The 24,168-nt window shown below is 44.9% G+C and overlaps 1 protein-coding gene across 1 annotated transcript; it reads right to left on the bottom strand.

Annotated features, from left to right (window-relative positions):
- Window positions 1–11,002, bottom strand: TMEM128 (transmembrane protein 128). Its single transcript, XM_088836483.1, has 5 exons — window positions 10,865–11,002; window positions 9,200–9,341; window positions 4,685–4,843; window positions 2,282–2,390; window positions 1–629 (listed from the first exon to the last, which is right to left on the bottom strand). The coding sequence occupies exons 1-4, from the start codon at window positions 10,959–10,961 to the stop codon at window positions 2,291–2,293; spliced, it is 498 nt and encodes a 165-aa protein (XP_088692609.1). The 5' UTR covers window positions 10,962–11,002; the 3' UTR covers window positions 1–629; window positions 2,282–2,290.
- Between the last annotated feature and the right edge of the window lie 13,166 nt (window positions 11,003–24,168).

Genomic DNA, 24,168 nt, shown 5'->3' with positions numbered 1-24,168 from the left:
AAACCTATAAAAATATTTTATTTAAATATTAAGAAAAAAATTACACATACTTAAAATGATTAAAGTTCCTATATTAAACAAACACTAAAAACCCAATAATTTACACAGTGAAATTCCCAAGTTGGGAAAACATAAACATAAATCCTTTAGATTGGTCCTCCCCCTAACAAAAGTATTATCAAAATGGAATTTTATAGGAATTGCTGAAGCTGGGTTAAAGGCACATGACACTATCACACCTTTAAATACACAGCCAGTCACTTCATACAATGAACTGTTACCCCTTAAATGCTCTGTAATACTGGAGTACATTATGCATCTCTAACGAAAATTTGTTTATTAAATTTTTACAACAGTTTCTCCAATGATCCAAACAGATTAACATTGCAAATTAAGTTATTCCTGTCTTGAATAGAATACTTTTGAGTCTGAAAAATTCGCTAATCACTTAGGTTTAGAAATATGCAAATGAAATATAATTTATTCTGATTTCAGCTACAGAGCTATAAAGTTAAAATTCTTCCAAGGAAACCATTCACTTTGTAGATGCAAAAACACACTGCAGCTTTACCACTGTGTCTGCAGTGCCTTCAGCCAGCAGGATGTTAACCACTGACACGCCCTTCCACCTGAAAGAAAATCCAAATGAGACCATCCATCTTAGACTGCTGGGTTTAATACTTTAAAGCACAGTTCAACCTCCCCATCTACAACACCCTGTGGCTCTGTTACCAGGTATAATTTGATGTCACCAGTAAATCAAAAGCACAGAACTAGCACTTCTTGCATACTTTTTCGGTAAATAAGAAGGTATAGTCTTCAAGAGTCACAATCTAGTGTTTTTTCTAAACTATATTTATAATTCCCAAAAACGTGGAAAATGTCAATACTGAACAGCCAAAGAGTCAAAGGAGAGAGGCTCAGATGAGGGAGAGTTTCTGTGGCAACAGGTCAACAGGGACAGAAGACGGACTCTGAGTCCAAATGTCCCAGACGCAGCACGACGTGGGGAGCGGCGCCACACTGCGACACGTGTGTGCGAGCAACTACTTTCAGACAGAGGACCAGTGAGAGGACAGCCATTTCTCCTTTACCTGGTTACAGGGACTTTCCTTTCAAACTCCACACTCTGTGAGCTGAAATGTCAGTCATTTGCACCCCAATAACTGAGCATATTAATTTTTACTTCTCTGGGCCCCAGTTTTCATACGTGTGAACTGACACATGGAGTAAATTTCCTCCAAGTTCTGACATCAGCAACATCAAGACAGGACTGCCTTTTTTACCAAGCCCGTAAGCATGCAGTGGGAGGGCTCTCAGGACAGTCTTATTTAGTAAATGAGTTATCTGACAATCAGCAAACAGATCCCACTGTGAGGTGGCAGGCCCAGGGATGCAGTGGTCTGTGGGGAGACAGAAATTCTATAACTTGGAAGGAAAAGGCTGATGTGCTATCCATCACACTTTTATAGGGCAGTCAGGACTATTAGAAAACAGACTTTTTTCCTCCATTGGTAAAACCTCCCATTAATCCTGTATTTCCATTAACTAAGAATGATCGACTTCCCAGATGGCGCAGTGGTAAAGAATCCACCTGCCAATGCAGGAGATGCAGGTTCAATCCCTGGGTCGAGAGGATCCCCTGGAGTAGGAAATGGTAACCCACTCCAGGATTCTTGCCTGGAGAATCCCATGGACGGAGGAGCCTGGTGGGCTACAGTCTCTGGGGTCGCAAAGAGTCGGACACGACTGAGCCACTGAAGATGCACGCAAGAACGATCGAGCCAAGTCATCCGCTCAGAAGCTGATGGGAGTCGACTGCAACAGAAAGTGGACTAACGCGGCAACTTATCTGCAGCAGAAGACACCCTCTTCATGAGACTCTGGACGGGCAGGGTGACTTCTCTAAGCAGCAGCCACTGAGAATTAAAGAATGCAGCAGGGAAGGGATCACAGCCCCTCTCGTCGCAGCACTCCATGGACGAACAGCTTGGTGTAAACACGGCTGAGATAATTTACTAGTCTGTCACTGCCATGTCCACTGGTGGTCAGCTGGTGAAGAACCCGCCGGCGAGGAGACCTGGGTTCGCTCCCTGGGTGGGGAAGATCCCCTGGAGAAGGGAAAGGCTGCCCACTCCAGTGTTCTGGCCTGGAGAATTCCAAGGAGTGTATAGTCCATGGGGTCAAGAAGAGTCGGACATGACTGAGCAACTTTCACTTTCACTGAGCACTGTCATGAGAGACTACTTCCTTATTAAAATTACAATTCCAGAAATCTTACCTTTAGAAGTCATCCAAGGAGTGAGGTCAACATTACAACTCCCATAAACTGGGTAAACAGCAGGAGTGGAGTGAAAAATGACCACACGTGCCATAAAGCAACATTGAAGCTGAAAAGGACAAAAAACCCACACGGTTGACAACTGGGGCTGTACTCTATACAAATACACTGTACTACAGAATCCAGATTTAGAAGACTTACTTTCTACCCAGGCTGGTAAAGTCCATTCAGCCATTAACTTTACTTATATATATACAGTTTTTCAGACATGTGAGTTAGCCAACATTGGAAATATCACACCCTCTTCACAAAGTACTTAGAACTGGAATCACTAAAGCTCCTCTATTGAGTGCTGAGCTGGCTCAACAGAGATGTCATTCTCTTAAAGTTAAGTGTCTGGGAAGGAACATGAAATAAAATGACTATAGCCTGCTTTTATGATCTCACACACCACCAAAATATCACAGTAAAAAAAAAAAAAAAAAAAAATGGTTAAAGTATTTTCCCATTAGAAACAGAATGAAAAACATCACTTATAAGTTATTAAATTTTCCACTGAGAAAAGCACTATTCCTGTCAAAACACCAAGGGAAGAATAAAACACTTTCTAAAGTGCAAATGATTTTTATGGACCACATTTTTTAAGAGCTGAAGCTAATAAAGGAAAATTATAGTCAATTAAGTGTTTCAGAGAGTTGATGATTAATATTTAACACTTCAACAAGTAGAAATTTAAATAGCTACAATCCTACTGTACTAAAAATAAATAACATTCTTAGGTAGTGATGTTAGCCTTCTAAGAAATTGTTGAATAACACACCTGTCTACATTTGTTTCTGAAGAGTCAATAATAACCACATCACAATGTAACATGTCAAAAACCCATAAACTTCAACTACGGAAAAAAAAATCACAGAAAAAATACATTTACACTGTATATTGTAAAAGACCCTAAAGCTGAAAAAGACTGAAGGCAAAAGGAGATGGGGGTGGCAGAGGATGAGACAGTTAGATGGTGTCACTGACTCAATGGACATGAGTTTGAGCAAACTCCGGGAGACAGTGGAGGACAGGGAAGCCTGGAGTGCTGCAGTCCACAGGGTCACGAAGAGCTGGGCACCACTTAGCGACCGAACAACAAATGTACAAAGGTGTGTGGTTTTCCCCAAACTAAAATTCCATTAATATAAAGGGAGGGAAAAACCCTAAAAGGCCATACACCATGTGCAATATAGTTTTCTTACTGGCTGGCAGGAACCATGGGATTTACTTCGTGTTTTTCTATAATTTAGAGATTTTTCTTTAGTGAGCAAGTTATAAAATACTTTTATAAACATAAAAAAACATTTTTTTCATTGACAAAATATTAGTTTCTGAAAAGGGATATTAATTGTGGCATTTTTTATAACAGCAAAAGAATTTTTTAAAAAAATCAAGCTGGTTAAATAAATCATGATATGTCCATGCAGTGATAACCATGTAACCATTAAAAATAACGAAGCATATCTACACATACCAATATGGAAGAAATACAAACTCCGTGTAAAAAAAAACTACTTTGGAAAACAGTTTGGCACTATTTACTGAAGGTGTAAGCATGCATACTCAATAAGCCAACGATTTCCCTTCTAGAGAGACCTGTGTATACATACGTATGCGTGTGCACAGATGCCCAACAGAATTGTGCAGAGGCACGCATACAAGAATGTCTTGTATATGTCTTGAACATCTTACTTAACAGCATCACACATGATAACCTCAAACTGGAAACAATCCAAATTCTACCAAGAGCAGAATGGATAAACTGGAATTCAGTTATAGGATGGAATGCTGAACAGCAATGAAAATGAGCAACTGTTACGCTCAACAATACGGAGGAACCATACATCGTGTTGCACATAACAGCCAAGGATAAAAAAATACATACGACAGCAACCCATCTCTAGAGTTCAAAAAAATAGAGTGCTTAAGAGATGCAAAAGAAAGGGACTGCCAGGAAGGTGGGGACAGTGTCTTCCTGTGGGCAGGAAGGAAGATGGGATGACTGGGGCAGGGGGGCAGGGGAGGGGTTACAGGGGGCTGGCACCGTTCTCCTCCTGCCCTCCTTAGGGTTTACACAAAGGCTCACTGCATGATAATTCTCTCAGCCATACAATTCAGATTCTTCCATTTTTCTGTATTAAACTTCACAATGAAAATGATTTAAAAAGCAAAATGCAAAATATACATAGCATGTTACCATTTGTATTTTAAATTGCTATATAAGTGAAGACTCTACTGAAAAGAGAGTCAGAGACTACTTTCTCATTATTCCTTTCTTTCCCCCATTGAATTCTGTACCATGTGTATCACCACCCGACCAAACAATCTGTATTCTTATTAGTCATTCTAAACGTCACTCACCAAATGCCTGCTATGATAAAAGTAGCAGTTGTAACAGGTATCAACGCTGGATACTTGATATCATAATCTTCAATTCCACGATACCACTCCAGATAGACGATGCAGTAAAACGCAATTGACACACTAACGAGCAACAAGGCACTGCCGAAGAGAAACCAACTGCAGAGACAAAATAATACCCTTCCGTCATCCTCTTATACGTCATCTCTGAGGCCCAAGGGCAGACAGTCTTTTCTGACACATCTCCAGTGTGACAAAGGACAGCTGCTGGCTAACCATACCAATGGCGGCAATCCCATTCCTAACAGTGTATGTAGCTGACAAAGGTTTTATAAGTTTATCTTTGAATACAGGTGGTCTGAACTCTGAGACCTGTACCATACACAGGGTGGACAGCTTGGTTTTTGGTGCTCTGCGCCCTGTTTTCTTGGCTGTTCCTGTGTCTGGTGTCCCACCAGCCACAGGTGTGGCAGGTGTGACTCAGCCCTGCTACTAGAGCAAGGAGGTGTCTTTACGATTCTTCAGATCAGAACTTTCAAGCCCGTGTTCTGCAGTTTTGCTCCCAACTGAGCACATATAACTTGGGTGTAGACAATATAAACTACTTAGGAAGGCTCTTCAGTTCCCTGAAGCTGGCCTAGACGTCCAGTGACTGTTAAGCAAATATCGACACAAAATTAAAATGATTCATTTTAAAAAGTGCTGAATGACAGCACTTAGCACATCTGGGATCTTAAGAGTTTTCATTAATAGACAAGATACCTATTTCCAAAAAGAGTGTCAGCTGGGGAAGGGGCACAGAGGGACCCAGTTACTCAATCCCAGCTTTCAGAAGGTCTAGATCTAGCTGGAAATGGGTGAGAAAGATGCGAGACGCATGAAAGGATAAAAAAGGAAGACTTTAAACACACACTCTCTCTTTCATAAACTAACCAACCAAAAAAGAACCCTCGTTACAGTAGTGCGTTTTCTTTAAAATACAGGAAAGACAGCAGCTTTCTGGTTGTTTCTGAAGCTTTGAGTGTGAGATTAATAAAGATCGCAACAGATACCATCAACTTCTCCAAGTTAGGCACGGTTTCTTGGAATACTGAAAATCAGTTTGGAAGGAGTTAAACTGCCTGTCATAAAAGAATTCAAAATGAAACCCTCCCGTTCCTAGACCAACTCCCAGTATTCCCCCAAGGGGCAATGGCTTTTTTCTCCTTCCAACTTCATCCAAGACCTGGCTCAGTGTATGTGAGGAACCCTCATCAGCCCCAGCCGGTCATGGGGATGAGGCCAGATCTGGAAAATCAGAGGAAAGAACCCTTTTCGAGGAAGCAGGAGGCAGCTGCACGGACCACCTCTGGGAAGCACTCTCACGCCTTGGCTGCTCCAACTCCCCGCAAACTGAGACCTCGACAAGAACTCAATGCTGTCAAAAGTCTCAGCCTCTGGGTGGGTGTTTCTGTCTCTTTTCCTCTAAGATGACACTTATTCAAGGACAGACCTATGACTCCCACTTCCTTTTCTGCCCCACTGCCCTGGTCTGCGGTTGAGTCAGGCTCTGCCACACGCCTGGGCATGCCTCTTACTCTGGCAGGCGCCCCCAAACATCTCACAGTGGAAGGAGCTATTCCTCACCTCCCAGCTCCCTTAACCACTAATACTTAGTATTCTCTTATATAAGGATACAGAAGGACACAAATGGATAAATCCTCTCATCTCTCCTAAAACCTCAAAGATGCCCACCTCACGAGCTTGGCGCACGGTTGTGAGAGCTATATGGTAAAGAAGGTAGAGCTATATGGTAAAGAAGGTAGAACTGACACCTTTGAACTGTGGTGCTGGAGAAGACTCCTGAGAGGCCCTTGGACGGCAAGGAGCTCAAACCAGTTGATCTTAAGGGAAATCAACCCTGAATACTCCCTGGAAGGACTGATGCTGAAACTCTAGGATTTTGGTCATCTGATGCAAACAGCTGACTCACTGGAAAAGTCCCTGATGCTGGGAAAGAGTGAGGGCAGAAGGAGAACAGGGTGTCAGGGGACAAGACGGCTGGATGGCACCACAGATGCAATGGACATGAACTCGGACAAACTTCGGGAGATGGTGAGGGACAGAGAGGCCTAGTGTGCTGCAGTCCATGGGGTCGCAAAGAGTCGGACATGACTGGGTAACTCAACAACAACCCGAGGTTGGGCAAGACGAGGTGCCCCTTCAAGGCACTCCTGTGTTGTCCCACACACACTCATACGCTAACACAGTACACAGCCTAAAATGAACTGGTGGAGGGTGAGAAACGTGCCTTCTTCATCACTGGCACCAAAACTGGACACACTTCAGGTTCTCGTCAAATATTCAGTGAACGAAGGGGCAGCTGATGCGGGTGGTGTTTGAAGTGAGTGTTCCCTCTTTTCCCAGCCAACTGAGAGAGACAAAGGAGCCAGGCTGATGAAGACCAAGGGTCAGCTTTTTTTTCACATTAATGGAGCTATGGAGAGAAGATGGCTTTGATGAACGGTCAGAGTGCTTCCTCACACTGAAACCCACGAACAGACAGACTTAGCCACTGGCTTCAAGACACAGTGAAAACCTAGAGACCTTCTCATCTTAGGGTTGCCCCAGGAAGCGATGGTGCAGGGACTTCCCGGGTGGTCCAGTGGTTAGGAATCCTCCTTCCTATGCAGGAGACACGGGCTCAATCTCTGGTCGGGGGACTAAAATCAAACATGCCTCAGGGCAACTGAGCCGCTGCACCACAACTACTCAGCTCAAGTGTTCTAGAGCCTGTGCTCGCCAGCGAGAGGGGCCCTCATGCCACTAGAGAGAAGCGCCCACTGAAACTGGAGAAAGCCGTGCACCACACCGCAACGAAGCCTTGGGGCAGCCACAATAAGAAACAATCAAAACTGAAATTTAAAAAAAATTTTTAAGAAAAAGAGCTCCAAAAATACAAAACCAAACAACAACAAACTACAGCACAGACAAGCAGCCCAGAATCTGCGCTTCCTGTGAGCAGCTGGCTCCAAAGAGAAAGAAGGTGCTGAGTTTCAAGTCTGGTTCTTCATCCCAAACCCCATTAGGAGGTCCAGCACCTCCCAGGCAAGGAGCAGTGATGGGGAAGGATGGGCAAGCAGGGGTGGCGGGTGTTTGGGGAAAGCTCCTGCTTGTGGAGATAAGGAAAGCGAGCAAGCTCTCTCCCTCCCATAGTTTACATCAACTCCCCCACCCCTGCTGTCCCCTGGCTGCCTGCTCCCTCACTCTCCTCAGGCGCCCCTCCAGCAGTCACCGCCCTTCCTAAAGGCCTTGACAGAGAAAAACTGTATGACCCCATCCCCAGTGAAACACCTGATCAGCTGTCCTGTCTGCACCTTTCTAGCCTCACTGATGTGTGTGTATGCCAGTTGCTTAGCCATGTCTGACTCTTTCGGACCCCATGGACTGTAGCCCCCCAGGCTCCTCTGTCCATGGAATTCTCCAGGTAAGAATACTGAAGTGGGTTGCCATTCCCTTCTCCAGGGGTTATTCCTAACCAGGAGTTGAACCCAGGTCTCCCACATTGCAGGGAGATTCTTTACCATCTGAGCCACAAGGGAAGTCTTACTGATACTTCCAGACACTTACACTTGCTCTCGAAGAGAACCACCCCTCCCGATGCCAGCTCTAATGCTCACCAACACCTACCCACCTTTTTGTTATCTAGGGGCCTCCAGAACACTCTCTAACATTCAGTGAAGACTCAGGAGACTCCCAGAATTTGTATTATGAGTAAGGTTCCCGGGAATTCTGGTGATCAGCTAAAGTCAGGAACCTCAGATGCACACCAGTGGTTCTCATATGAACTGAGAGAGAGGGTATGTCAGTCAGCCGGGGAACTCATTAGACCCCACTGGACCCAAAGCCAGCCAGCTGTTCTTTCAGATCGGGTCCCAGGTGGAAGGAATTTGACTTGTCCATCACTAGTCTAGACAGTATGGTGTTGGAACTGTACCTCCAGGGTGACCTTTCCACTTTTGAGCTGCACTCCCTGCCCCACCTGCTGTCAGCTCCTGAAAGAGATCTCAATTCACATAAATGATGGACTATCTGACATCCTGCCGCAAAGCTCCTGACTTCTCACACCAGTGAACTCAACTCTAGTTCAATCACAGCCTGTACATGTACCTCATTGGCCACTAACCACTCTCTAAAAATGAGCTCTGAGACCTAACTCTCACCCACCACAGTTCTCATTCCTTCCTCCCAGGGCTTGTGGATCTGATCTCCTAAAGACCTTTAGTCGTTCTCTCTCCGTGTTTTACAGATGATTAGGTCCTTCTTAAAGTCACTGCCTTCCTCATCCTACAAAACATCTAGGCTGAAAAGGCCCCCTGAAATAACGTCCACTCTGCTGCACACGCCCAGGACGTGCACTCTTTTTCAACTTTGTATCAACAGCACCTCCGACACCCTGGCTGGCAGAAAGCAGGTGCTTACCAAGAGTCTAACAAAACATAATGTGAAGAAATAAGAGCCATCAGGTTTTCTTACCTACTGGTGTGGAAGTTTTCTTTAACAGTTTGAAAGAAGTCAACATAATAGGTAACAACAATGGATGCCAAAATCCAGAACCCAGAATGGATATTAAGTCTTGGAAGAGGTTTCTCCTTTTTCTCAACGGCTGTAGAGGTTTCTGCAAACAAGGGAGATTTCAACTGATAAAGTAACCATTAGCTTCACAGGAAAAATTACACCTATTTCAACTCAAATAAAATAATTTCCTAGAGCTTTCTAACAGCCAGATTCTCTCCTCTTAGAGTACCAATTTCTTCTGTAAAACCACCAAAATAGGTTTATATTTTTAGAAATAGGAGCTTCTATAAAATGTGTTCACTATTGTTAACTTTTTTCCGCCAAATGACTTTTGGAACTAAATTTACTTATACAGTCTTTTGGAAAGAATAATGCCATCCGGTAGTGTAGGAATTTTAATGTTGTGCTTCATATATCGCCATGAAAGTGATTATTCCTGTTAATTCAGAAAAATGCAAGTGACAAACATAAGAACACAAAATGGACTTGTGATTTTCCAAAAGCACTACTTACAAACACTATATATTTACTTGCTTTAAACAAACACAGCCTTTTGAGGCAGCTCAAAAGTGGAAAGGTCACACTGGAGGTACAGTTCCAACACTATACTGTCTAGATTAGTGATGGACAAGTCAAATTCCTTCCACCGGGGACCCGATCTGAAAGAACAGCTGGCTGGCTTTGGGTCCAGTGGGGTCTAACAAGTTCCCCGGGTGACTGACATACCCTCTCTCTCAATTCATGTGAGAACCACTGGTATGCATCCGAGGTTCCTGACTTTAGCTGACCACCAGAATTCCCGGGAACCTTACTCATAATACAAATTCTGGGAGACACCCTCAAAATTTATAAACCAGAAAGCCTCATCATTAAGTCTCTGTGTTTATTTTTTAAAGGTAATAAATACACAACGTTTTAATATCATACAAGACAAAAACAGTTAAGATGAAATCTCTTTCGATCCTTAACCCCAGTTCCCCAGCCCAAAGCAACTACCAGTATCAACGTCTATTCAGTTCTGCATATTCTATGCATCTACAGGTGAGCATACACTGCTTGTTATCTGGTTGAATCCAAATGGCGGTATATCATACTTTGTTATGCGCCTCCCTTTGAAAATTACCCACATTGGTACATAAAGTCGGCCTGCTGTGTGACGTACGGATATCTAAGGGTATTTAACCAGCTCCCTGCTGACGGACAATTAGATGCTTCCAGTCGTTCGCTATTACTAGCAATAGCAATGCTGAGATGAAACACTTTGCACATGCACTTACGTTCTTGTGTATTGCTACAAATATTCTTCTTTTCTTAGAGACACAACCAGTGGATTTTTTTTTTTTTTTTTAATGGATACTGCCAAACAGGTGTTAAACCAGCTCTCTGGGGAATCCTGAAGCGCAGCTGAGATGACGATGCGGAAGGCTACCTTATCTCTAACGCTCTTTTACGATACTTAAATACCTAACTTGCAAAACTACTTGGTAAGCCTTGATAAAAACAAATCCCAGTCCCTCCGGAATGGGTGGGCCCGCGGGAGGTCGGCGGGGCCGGCCGTTTCCGGGCGCCTCGCCTGCGGGAACCTCGAGACGGCTCGGAGCGTGCCCGGGGGAAGCGCCTCACCCGGCCTGGGGTAGCCCTCGCGTTCCAGTGGGACCTCCGCGTCCGGGGGAAACAGGTACCGCCGCCGGAGCTGCTCCCGAGCCTGTGGAACGTCCATCTTGGCACCACCCAGAAACGGGGCGGAAGTGACGTTAACCTCACCGGAACTTCCTGTAGCGACATCCGGGCGGAAGGAGGGGTTCCTGTCTATGAAAAGTGGAGACTGATGTCTTCTAGGTTTTAGTTGGTAAGAACGTAGGGTAGCGTTGGCTTCGCTGTCTCCGTGCTCAAATGTGCAAACAGGACTTGAATTTCGAAATGTTGACCTTTCTCAAACTAAAGACCTTCCGTTTATTCCAAGCTACGGAAGCCCAGAAGGATCAAACTTACGGTGCCGGCGGACGCGCGCGGGCGGGGCTGTAGGTCCCTGCCGTGGTGCTTGGCTGCTTCCCGCTTTCTGCATCCGGAACCCTCCGTGGCTCCCCTGTCCCCAGAGCGTCTCAGCCCGTCAGCTTCTTTCCTCCTCCTCAGGAATCGCCCAGCTAGACTTGAAAGGGTTGGAGGATGCCCAGAAGGAGGAAAGGACCGCCGGGCCGGGGCCGGGAGCCCGCGGTGGAGCCTGGCACTGACCACTTGGACGGACTCCGGGCAAGAAATAAAAACCTTTCTGAGCCTGTTTACTCTTCTTTACCATGGGGATTATACCTGCTTCATGGATATGTTTGGGGGTTTAAATGTGAAGCGCCTGTGTGTGGTTTGTGTTAGCTCCCTTCTTACGACTTTGGTGAGAAATTGCCCCCAGCCATAATCGTGGGAGCTAAACGGGTGGTTGTTGTTCAGTGGCTAAGTCGTGTCCGACTCCTTGCGACCCCACGGATTGCAGTATGTCAGGCTCCTCTGTCCTTCACTATCTCCCGGAGTTTGCTCAAGCTCATGTACATGGTATTTGGCCAGGAACCCGCCATTTCCCATCAGTCATGCTCATAAACTGGAAAAGGCTCTTGCCACAAATTCACAAGTTTTCCTGCATCAATAATCCTGTTTACAGGACTTCCCTGGCAGTCCAGTGGTTAAGACTCTGCCTTCCAATGCCAGGGACACGGGGTTCCATTCCTGGTAGGGGAACTGAGATCCTACATGCCCGGGCAGTATGGCCAATAAATAATTTTTTTAAAAAGATTTCAAAGGCAAATACGTATAGTTATGTAGTTGTAAAAAACAAGCACAAGATTTAATAATCCTGTTTACTATTCTCCTGCCTCCTTCCTACTGTGCCATTTGTTGAGAAATTTTGTTCTTAACCCTTCCAACCTTTGCTGAGCACCTACTGTCTGTTGCTAAGTCACTTCAGTCGCGTCCGACTCTGTGCGACCCCATAGAGGGCAGCCCACCAGGCTCCCCCGTCCCTGGGGTTCTCCAGGCAAGAACATGAGTGGGTTGCCATTTCCTTCTCTAATGCATGAAAGTGAAAAGTGAAAGTGAAGTTGCTCAGTCGTCTCCGACTCTTCGAGATCCCATGGACTGCAGCCTACCAGGCTCCCGCCCATGGGATTTTCCAGGCAAGAGTGCTGGAGTGGGGTGCCATTGCCTTCTCCGTTAGGAACTCTTAGGCAGCTTGCTAGAAAATGGAGATAAGATGGTTAAGACATGAGGTTGCACTTGAGGAGCTTCTGGGCTAAAAATGACCACAGACTTACTACAGTACAGAGCAGTATTTATAAATGTGTGGAAGCATTTCATTCATTCAGTCAACAAACGTTTCTGAGTAGCTACATCAGCTAGAATGTTGAGGACAGAGGTAAGTTAGATCTCATGGAAGAGACAATTTCCATCCAAGGCCATGACAGAGATACTGTATACAGGCTAAATAAAGGGCTTCCCTGGTGGCTCAGATGGTTAAGAATCTGACTGCAATGTGGGAGACCCGGGTTTGATTCCTGGGTCGGGAAGATTCCCTGGAGAAGGAACTGGCAACCCCATTCCCCTATTCTTGCCTGAAGAAACCCATGGACAGAGGAGCCTGGAGGGCTACAGCTCATGGGCTCGCAAAGAGTCAGACATGACTGAGTGACTTGATGCGTAAGGGGCAGCCCTTCCTTCTGCTGGGCTGTATGGAGATCACAGAGTGGCTTGAGGTGGGTTGTATACAGGGATGGATAGTCCAAAAAGTCACCCCAGGAGTAAAATTTGAATTAGTAGTCACTTTTTAATACATTCTATATGCCTTGAGTATTTGCAGAAGAAATGTAATAAATATTCAAGAAAAGAATGTCAAGTTTCTACAGGTTTATTAAGTATCATTTCCTCAACCTTCCTAGCAAACACTACGGCGCATAGGATTTAACAGCAGGGTGGATCATATGGCCTTTCTACACAATACCGTCTTTTTCCTGTCTTGCTTCCCCCCCACCCCCACACCGCCCTTTCTTTTCAGACTCGTAAATAACCAGAGTTCACCTCTTCAAAGCCACCTGGGGTCTTCGCCCTCCCTTCTCTTCTTTTGGGTACAGGTTAGAAGCCTTGTTAATAGGAAGCAAATTCCTCATCAAATACAGTCTTCTGTTGATTGTCTCCTTGCGAAAAGGTCAGCGCTGGGTCTCCCTTGTAATTGAATATTCCCAGGAGCATCTCAGGCATTCCAGGGTTTCCATATGTAGTGTGTTCAGGTCAGATCAGTTTCCTCTTTGGTGGTTTCAGAGTCTTTGTATTGGGATCTGAACTCCTTTCAGCCTTTATTCCCCCCTAATATTTTAAATGCACAACTTGCAGACCACATTGATGATACTTAAAAGCAGGTTGGAAAAAATCCAGTGTTTAATGACCGCATCTTCATTGCTGGGGCCCATTAAATAAGTTCTTCAATGTGTGTACTGTGCCCCATAATGATAGATATATAATATCAAATTGCTACCAACCAAGAAATTCCATTTGCAATGTGGATTACTTGTGGGGGAAAAATAAACTTGACTGTGACCTTTGCTGGCCTCCCCTTAGCAATGTGGTTAGGTTCAAGGTGTTTATTGAATCCTGGCTCCATCGTTCTGGATTCCTCGGGCAAGTTGTTTCATTGTCCTAGGTATCAGTTTCCTCATCAGTGAAGATAAACGTATTCTGACTATTTAGCCCAATGCTTCCTGTGGTCAAGCAGGGTTATATTCAGGTTAAGTCATTGTTCACTGCTTAATTGGGCCTGCCAGGGCTTCTGGGTCTGGTTCCTGCTTACCTCCTTCTCAGTTCTTCCTTTCTCCTTGGGCTCCAGTTTCTCTTCATGGCAGTTTCCTTTTCTTGGGCTCTCCCAGTGACTGGGGGCTACAGTCACTTCTTAGCAGTGCCTTGCAAACACCTGGCGTGGAGCAAGGATTCCATTACCAGGTTCTCAGTTTGATCCTTGTCACAATTAACTCTGGGCTTTGATATAGACATCTATGTGTCTTCCTCTGAGAAACCACCTTTTCTCCCTTCTATAATAGCCCTGTAATATTCTCAGTAGACTGATCCTGTCTTTGGGGAGGGCTCAGGCCTGAGACCAGACCTGTCAGCCCCCAGGACTCAGCCTGGGGCTGTTGGGAAGATCGTTCTGAGGTCAGTGGAGACACACAGAGGAGCCCACCCAGGAAGGAAGCTCAGATGCAAGCTAAGCTAAGAAGTCTCATAGCACTGTTTCAACTTCCAAATCCAGCCAAGACCTAGCTGACGTAGTTAAGAATAAGAACTCTGGAACCAGCTGCCTGGCCAGCTGTCATAACTGGTTTTGTCATTACTAGCTGTTTCAGCCTTGAGCAAGCTGTGGATCTTCTCCATTGCCTACAAGATGAGGCAAAGATTAAAAGTATTAATATATGCAAACTGCTAAGCACAGTGCCTAGCCCACAGAAAGCTCTTGATATGCCTTTCTCTTTTTTTTAGTTGAAATACAGTTGATTTACAATGCTGTGTTAGTTTCTGCTGTACAGCATAGTGATTCAGTTATACATACATATATATATATATATATGCATTATTTTTCATGTTCTTTTCCATTATGGTTTATTACAGGATATTTGGGTTTCCCTGGTGGCTCAGACGTTAAGGAATCTGCCCACAATGCAGAAGACTGAGGTTTGATCCCTGGGTCGGGAAGATCCCCTGGAGAAAGAAATGGCAACCCACTCCAGTATTCTTGCCTGGAGAACTCCATGGACAGAGGAGCCTGGTGGACTACATGAGGTCACAAAGAGTCAGAGATCATGAGATCACAAAGAATCAGACATGACTGAGTGACTAACAAACCCAAACACACACACACAGGATATTAACTATAGTTCAATAAGCCTTAGCTGTTGTTATTATCCATTGTTGACATTTCACAGATTTCTGAGCCAAAAATAAAAGAAGCATTTTTCTCAAACTAATGCTAATTTGAGTGGTTTTCTGATACTTGCAATCCTGAGGCCCTACCAGTACCACCCTCTCGCATTGTACCATGTACCTGCCCCCTTGGTCTTTTCACTGGACTGCAAATACCTCCAGGAGTGAGTTCACATATGTAAAGCTCTTAGAAAAGCACTTGACGGGTGGAAAATGCTCCATACGTGATAATATCTATCATTTGGAATGCAACCCTTTATTCCAAAGAGAAACGCAGTTTTTAAAAAGTCTCCCTTTCATTATATAAACACTGCAGTGAAATACATCTCTCTTTCTGCATGTCTGTTTCTTTCATAAAAGCAATAGAACTGGAATCACTCAGTCGAAAGAAAGATCTACATTTTAGAACTAGCTTTATCCAGAAAGTGCAGACTGTACTACTTAACTCCTAGCAGCAGTGGGCAGGAGCAACCATCTTCAACATTTATACCAACCACTGGCTTTATCATTTTGGTAAAATTTTCTCAATTGATAGTTGGAGGGACAATCTTCAATTTTTTATTAGCAAATCTTTTCACACATTGATTGGCCATTTGTATTTCATTTTTCTTTGGGTATTTTCATCCTTTTTTTTATAGATTAAGGATATCATTGAATATCAAATTTGTGGGTAGTATATATTTTTCCAGTTTATTATTTACCTTTTGAGGTTGATCATGCTTATACCTCTATTTTGTTTTGTTTTTCTTCAGTCTTCATAGCCTGTGATGAAGAGTTTGGATGAATTTTCCCAGTGGTGGTCTAAATGGATGGTCCAGGCATGTGGAAAGTGCCCAGGCAGTGCTCATATATAGTCACTCCACAGTGACTGCAACTTGAACCCCTCTTCAAGTGGACCTGGTTATTCCCTGCCCATTTGTTACTCAACTAACTACTGGGAGAAGTTATTTTAGTTAACCACAACTGAAAACAACTAAGCAACGATAATGACAGCCATAATAATAATCCTTACAATCATAAAGTACTTGTACAACTTTAGAAAAGAGCCTTGGGACTTCCCTGGTGGTCCAGTGTTTATGACTGTGCTCCCAGTGCAGGGGGGAATGGGTTTGATCCCTGGTCAGGGAACTAAGATCCCGCATGGCCAAAATAAAAAGAAGAAACTTATTGGAATTCCTCTGAAGTATTTCACAAGACTGAAAGACAAATAGGATTTCAACCAAGTCTGAGTGAGGGTGACACCCAGGATGGCTCTGGGAAAGCAAACAAGAATAAGCCTGTAGCAGATGGCAGCGAGCCTGCCCCCATTCCTCCAGCCCTTAGCATTTCTGTGTATGCCAGCCTGCTGCTGACTCAGCTCAGATGTCACTCTGCCTGGGGTTCTCTCCTGTCCATCCGTTTTAAGCAGTGAGAGAGAATTCTCGCAGAAGGGAAATCAACATGAACCAAATTGATGTCTACTTAACTAGCAAAAAAGCCCCCAGGCACCCTTTAAGGCCGAGCAGTGTGCAGTTTTCTTGGACAGGATGTTGGGGAGAAGAGTGGAGAAACTTCCCTGTGGCTGCTAGCTCATCGGGCAGAAGAGAGACAGGTGCTGGTCCCAACCAAAAGATCAGGACACAGAAAAGGATCATTCCTAAAACGAGAAAGAAGAGGAGGTTGGTAGGGCCTAACAATGAGAGGCCAAATAGGCAAGAATACTAGTCGGTGCGTGTCCCCAAACACTCCTGAAATTTCTGGCTGTGTGGCCAATCTGGGAACTACATTTGGGTCCACTGGGTTCTGTGGGAGGACTGTCCCTTATATTAAATTGCTGTTGAAACCTGCTATCAGGCTTACAAACCCATAGAAGGATGAAGGTTTGTCCTGGCTGCCTCTCCTCCCCAGGTGCCCAGAATCTTCCAGGCTGTTAATGCTGGTCTTACCAGTGACATGATCTATATTGTTCAGAGCCTAGAACTTGGCCTGTTACTAATGTCATCAAATAAAACAATTTTTTTTTCCTTTCATGCAACTCCTATATTTTTAATAATATATTCTACTGTTGTAGCCACACGTTCTGGGAAACAAACTCACTCAAAAGGACAAGGCAGGCAGTGGAGTGCAGTTTATTACACCGGCGGGCCCAAGGCAGAGTCTCCTTTTAGCCAAGGACCCCGACTGACTTTGGTGAAAACCTTATATAACCTTAAGTGTATTGCTCAAGCCCACATCCCCAAATTCCTTAAACCTAGCCTGGAAAGAGTTAAAGGGAGATACAATCAGGTTACAGCCATGATTCATAATCAGAAGGGTCAGCTGGGTGTACGTTGTAGCCTACACCAATGGGGGCCATAAAGATTACAAAGGTGATTGACTACATAGGGGATTATTGCATTCTTTTTGGCTTCGGGAAATCTTGGTGTGGAATCTGGTGTTTATCAGTCCAGAGGCCAGTTCGGCTGTAGGTATGTTATCCCCGTGGCTACCAGGCACATAGTCCAAAGCTCACTAAAAGTGCGAGATGGAATTTTCTTCTTTTTCAAGATGGAGTCAGCTTGGTCTGTTCCTTTCCTCCCTCACTACCTCACACTGTCATCCATTTCCACTAAGTATACAAATTTAGAAGCCTATTTTAGCCATTTCTTGAAAGCTTTAATTGGTAGAAGGGATAAAGACAATACATTCTGAGATCCAGTCACCACAAAGTATCTTGAATTAGATAAAACCATGAAAAGGGTTTTCTGGTCTCATGACCCGTTATGGAAACCACTTGGAAATCTTTGGCCTGCACTTGTTTTTTTTTTTAAAACAGCTCTACCTGGATTTATAATAATGATCTAAATCATCAATGCTAAGAAAAGGCAGATGCAGGCAAAGATGGGGATCCTGGCCAAAGGGGAAAAAAATCTAAGTTATCAGGGAAACACCTGAGTTTGAATCTTGATTTTTGCTACTCACAGTGTGACCTGGGGCAAGTCACTTAAGCTCCCGGCAAGTCATCATCCTTAAATGGATACGATAATATCACCCTCCCGGAGCTGCTGAAAGGTGTAATTAGATGCATATACATGTACACAAAGGCTTAGCACGCCAGCGCCTGCTACCAGACAGTGCTTTGGGACCCAGCCCTCTCTTTCCAGACCCAGTATTCTCAAACATCCTCAAATAGTAGAGCACCAAGCACTTGGTGGGAACACCTCATGAAACATGGATCAGTTCAGTCGCTCAGTCATGTCCGACTCTTTGCGACCCCATGAATCACAGCACACGAGGCCTCCCTGTCCATCACCAACTCCTGGAGTTCACTCAAACTCATGTCCATCAAGTCGGTGATGCCATCCAGCCATCTCATTCTCGGTCATCCCCTTCTCCTCCTGCCCCCAATCCCTCCCAGCATCAGAGTCTTTTCCAGTGAGTCAACTTGTCGCATGAGGTGGCCAAAGTATTGGGGTTTCAGCGTCAGCATCGGTCCTTCCAATGAACACCCAGGATTGATCTCCTTTAGGATGGACTGTTTGGACCTCCTTGCAGTCCAAGGGACTCTCAAGAGTCTTCTCCAACACCACAGTGCAAAAGCATCAATTCTTTGGTGATCAGCTTTCTTCACAGTCCAACTTTCACATCCATACATGACCACGGGAAAAACCATAGCCTTGACTAGACAGACCTTGGTTGGCAAAGTAATGTCTCTGCTTTTTAATATGCTATCTAGGTTGGTCAAAACTTCCCTTCCAAGGAGTAAGCGTCTTTTAATTTCATGGCTGCAATCAGCATCTGCAGTGATTTTGGAGCCCAAAAAAATAAAGTCTGACATTGTTTCCACTGTTTCCCCATCTATTTCCCATGAAGTGATGGGACCAGATGCCATGATCTTCGTTTTCTGAATGCTGAGCTTCAAGCCAACCTTTTCACTCTCCTCTTTCACTTTCATCAAGAGGCCTTTAAGTTCCTCTTCACTTTCTGCCATAAGGGGGTGCCAAATGAGGCAAAAAATCTTGTTGTTCAGGAGCTAAGTCATGTCCTACTCTTTGCAACCCCATAGACTACAGCACGCCAAGCTTCCCTGTCCTTCACTGTCTCTTGGAATCTACTCAAACTCACGTCCATTGAGTTAGTGCTGCCATCCAACCATCTCATCCTCTGTTGTCCCCTTCTCCTTTTGCCTTCAATCTTTCCCAGCATCAGGGTCTTTTCTAATGAACTGGTTCTCGTTAGAAAGCAAAGAATAAAATAAAAATAGCCACACCCTAAAAAATGCAAGTCAGTTTTCACACATCTAAACTAGAATGGAGGATGACATGGACCGAGAGGCTAAAGAAACTCCAGGCAGGGACAGCTTAACAGTGAGAAAATCCTATCACCCCGACCCTTCTCTAAAACTGAGAAGAGTGATTATCGTTCCCATTTTAACTGTGAAGTCTCTCTCTGTCCAGGATAAAATCGGATGGAGCAGGGCAATCCTATAATGTTACCATTAGTATCCAATGTCAATCTGACTCCAGATCCCAAGAGCAGTGTTGTTCAAACTATCCAGCAGAACTCTTTCCCTACCTTTGATCTACAGCGGAGAAACCTAATACATGGATGACCACAGGCCTCCAACAGGTCACCAGGAAGGCGCAGCAGCAAAGGCCATATTTCAGCGGCTCACAAGACCTGCTCTGTGGACAAACAATGGCCTGACCTTCCCATCGAGGTCTGACCTTTCAACTCTGACACATGTATGTATTTTCTCAGCAATTACAACTTAAGCTACTAAAGGGGCAGTTTAATCACTTTTATCAAAGGGAATAAATTAAAGCTTCCCTGGATCCCAGAACAAAGAGTTCAACTAGCCTTGGCAGTCAAAGAAACCTCTCTTTTTTCACTGGTGCACACAGCTTTTCTCAGAAATCCTCACTGTTTGAAAGCAAGACAGAGAGTTAGAAGGAAGGTTCAGCCCCAAACTACAGAAGTTAAAAAATCTAAAATCCAAAAGGACAGTCGCAGAGTATCTATTAATAAGTAGATGTATTTTTTTTAACTGAGGGAAATTGTTATTCTGATTTATTTTTAACATCATTCAAGACTGAAATCTATGAAAAGTTGGAGATGACGTTTTCCAGTTTTATAACCTAGTAGTAACCCCCAGAGATTATATTTGACAGCGTTGAATTTTACAGCTATTTTGAGGAGATGGGCTTTCCAGGTGGCACAGTGGTAAAGAATCCACCTGTCAATGCAGGAGATGCGAGTTCAATCCCTGGGTCAGGAAGATCTCCTGGAGAAGGAAATGGCAACCACTCCAGTATTCTTGCCTGGAGAATCCCATGGATAGAAGAGTCTGTCAGGCTACAGTCCTTGGGGTGGCAAAGAGTCAGACATGACAGCATGCATACATGCAGATACAGAGATGGAAATTTAAGAAATACTCAGTTTCAGTGCATTTGGGGCAAAGTAAACTGTACAGAGTTTATCACCTTGTGCTGTCTCCCATGTACTAGGAATGGGTGTCAGGTGAAAGGCAGGTGATGTTGCTACAATTCCGCCTCTGTTCCCAAGTACCAAATGGGAACTTGGAGACAGTTTTGGGTGAAGTAGAAAAGAATGGTTTTATTGCTTTGCTGATCCCTGGATTGGGAAGATCCCCTGAAGAAAGGAAAGGCTACCCACTCCAGTATTCTGGCCTGGAGAATTCCATGGACTGTATAGTCCATGGGGTTGCAAAGAGTCGGACCCGACTGAGCGACTTTCACTTTCAGAAAGAACAGTTTTATTGCTTTGCCAGGCAAAGGGGCCCAAAGTGGGCTAATGTCCTCTACACTGCATGTCCCCAACTGGAGGGGTTAGCGAAGAGTCTTACAGTGTTCAGGGAACAGGGCATGGTCAACTCATGGACATTCTGATTGGTTGGTGGTGAGGTCACTAGGAGTCAGTATCATCAATCTCTAGGTTCCAACTGGATGGGGGTCTACATGCTTGTGGTCAGCATACAGTTAACCTTTCCATCTGGTGGGGGTCTTAGTATCTGCAAAACAGCTCAAAAGACATGTCTCAGAATATTATCTATAGTCCTTGAGGAAGAACTAAAGGTCCTTGACTTTGTTTAATGTTTAAAGTATGATTATTCTGTCTTATTTGACATTTTCTCACTCCTCTGATTAAAATTTATTCTTTGCCTCCTTTGTGGGGGACATGGGTGGTGGGGGGTGTCTATTCAGGGAAGGCTTCAATGGTCCTGCTCGGTTACAGTGAGGGGGCTGAGGCAGGAGAAAGATGACCCCACTCAGTAAGTAGTTAATAAATGCACGCCACTTAATCCAGGGGGCTAGTGATAACCCAACCACTCCAGCCCCATGCTAGGCAGCATGACTCCCTCCCTCCCTGGGCACACCCTACAACCAGTTCACCCCCCAGGACTTCTGAGATTGCTTCAGGGTCTTCTGTCTCCAGTCCAGGGTGGGCACTCTGGAATTATCTCATTAGTTCCTGTGACTTGGAATGACTTCATCAACAGAGTTTAGAGCAGAACCACAGGACCCACGGGTACTGGAGGATTCAGGTCCAAACATGTTTGTGAGGAAAAGCAAAAATCAGTGTATATAAGACAACTTCCCAACAGCCTCTTTTCAAGGAAAAACCCACTACATCTTTATGATCAATGATTCCTTGTCTGAAGCTGAAAGGGGCAAGGTTCTCACGAGGACCAGCTTTTCTGCCAAAATCCAGCTTACTGGAGAGAGAACAAGGATGAACTACACAACCAGCCTCCTGCCCGGGTGCAGTTTAGGAATCAATCTAAAGTAACACTTCTGTACCTGTGTAAATGAGAAATCCAACCTGCTCTAAGGAGAATAGAAACTTAGAAGGCCAATTCTAACCATCTTGAACACTTAATTAGAAGGAGGGATAAAGGCTAAATATACACTGTTCCAGTAACCATGTGTGTGTTAGTTGCTCAGTTGTGTCTGACTCTTTGCGACCTCATGGACTGTAGCCTGACAGGCTCCTCCTGACAGGAGGAGGAGTATTCCAGGCAAGAATACTGGAGCGGGTTGCCATTCCCTTCTCCAGGGGATCTTCCTGACCCAGGAATCAAACCCGGGTCTCCTGCATTCCTGTCATTCTTTACCATCTGAGCCACCAGGGAAGCCCCTCCAGTAACCATAAAGTACTGGTTCAGTTCAGTTCAACTCAGTCGCTCAGTCGTGTCTGACTCTTTGCGACCCCATGAATCGCAGCATGCCAGGCCTCCCTGTCCATCACCAACTCCCAAGTTTACCCAAACTCATGTCCATCGAGTCGATGATGCCATCCAGCCATCTCATCCTCTGTCGTCCCCTTCTCCTGCCCCCAATCCCTCCCAGCATCAGAGTCTTTTCCAATGAGTCAGCTCTTCGCAACAGGTGGGTAAAGTATTGGAGTTTCAGCTTCAGCATCAGTCCTTCCAATGAACACCCTGGACTGATCTCCTTTAGAATGGACAGGTTGGATCTCCTTGCAGTCCAAGGGACTCTCAAGAGTCTTCTCCAACACCACAGTTCAAAAGCATCAATTCTTCGGCACTCAGCCTTCTTTATAGTCCAACTCTCACATCTATACATGACCACTGGAAAAACCATAGCCTTGACTAGATGGACCTTTGTTGACAAAGTAATGTCTCTGCTTTTCAATATGCTATCTAGGTTGGTTATAATTTTCCTTCCAACGAGTAAGCGTCTTTTAATTTCATGGCTGCAATCAGCATCTGCAGTGATTTTGGAGCCCAGAAAAATAAAGGCAGCCACTGTTTCCACTGTTTCCCCATCTATTTGCCATGAAGTGGCAAATTTCTTCTCTCAAATCCTGTTTGTAAACAGAATCACAGAAAATGGCCAGCTGACAAAACCAGGAATACTATAAAGAAATGAATCAAAAACATTTTTAATGAAGGGTCAAAATGCATCCCTGGGAGATTTGGTGAAACCCAAGTACCAGACCTATCAGACCAGCAAGGGGACAGCAGAACACAGAATCCAATCTTACTCTCAACTGAGACAAAACGAAGCTATAAAGCCCAAAACAAACATTAGATTGGTTCCGAAGTTCCCGGAGCTCTAACATCGTGTGTGTTTGAATTCAAGTCAAGCTAGCAACTGACTAAAGGGTGGTTTCTGAGCTAAGGCCACGGAAAGGATCTATGGGTTGTGCTTTGCAGTTAGAGCCATGGGGCAACAGCAGACACAGGAGCCATTCTCTCCAACTACAGTTTCCAATGAAGAGGCACGTGACCATGACTCTGACCCTCAGAATCACCACCTGCTGGCCGTGCTTCACCAGGGAGCTGAGAGGCTACTACTACCTTCTCCAGGCCCAGTGCGCTGCCAGCGTTGATACAGCCAACCCCACGCGATGGATGGCAGAAGTGAGGACCCACCCCAGTTCAAGTATGTGTTTTTTGTCACATTTGCTGCACTCTGCCTTAAAGGCATGACAGTAAAACTGACGAAGAATAAAAATCCACACAAATCCTGAAATACGTGGTGCTCGAACGCACAGGAGATAGTGCTGCACACCTGCCCCGCCTGGGAGGACAGCGGCGCTTGTTTCTGCTCCTTGCAGCCCTGGAACAGGAAGATTTCCTGGGCTGGACGCAGAGCTCTGCACTGCTCCTGTGTCCTGGGTCTTCTCAGGCGGTGCGAGTGGTAAAGAACCCATCTGCCAACGCAGAAGATGTAAGAAATGCGGGTTCAGTCCCTGGGTTGGGAAGATCCCCTGGAGGAGGGCATGGCAACCCACTCCAGTATTCTTGCCTGGAGAATCCCACGGACAGAGGAGCCTGGCAGGCTACAGTCCATGGGGTTGCAGTCCAAAACGACTGAAGCGACTCAGCACGCCTGCACGTGTTCTGGGTCAAGCTTCACTTTCCCACTTTTTCCTCTTTACTTGCAAACTGTCTAAAGCTGTTCTTGGCTCAGAAGTTGTTCTTGCTAACAGTAGTGATGGCAACCACTGAACAGATGCCTCTGGGCTCCAGG

Source organism: Moschus berezovskii, chromosome 5 (assembly GCF_049115385.1).
Source record: "Moschus berezovskii isolate FMDL1 chromosome 5, NW_MosBer_1.0, whole genome shotgun sequence".
Taxonomy (NCBI): domain Eukaryota; kingdom Metazoa; phylum Chordata; class Mammalia; order Artiodactyla; family Moschidae; genus Moschus; species Moschus berezovskii.
Note: the sequence above shows the minus strand (reverse complement) of the source record. Positions and strands in the feature narration are given on the sequence as shown.

Excerpts from the sequence above, each read along its gene's own strand:
- TMEM128 (XM_088836483.1), bottom strand. The coding sequence starts at position 10,961 with ATGGACGTTCCACAGGCTCGGGAGCAGCTCCGGCGGCGGTACCTGTTT. Across the intron at positions 9,342-10,864 it reads CGAGGGCTACCCCAGGCCGG|AAACCTCTACAGCCGTTGAG; the intron begins GTGAGGCGCTTC and ends CCTTGTTTGCAG. Across the intron at positions 4,844-9,199 it reads GAAAACTTCCACACCAGTAG|TTGGTTTCTCTTCGGCAGTG; the intron begins GTAAGAAAACCT and ends TTGTCTCTGCAG.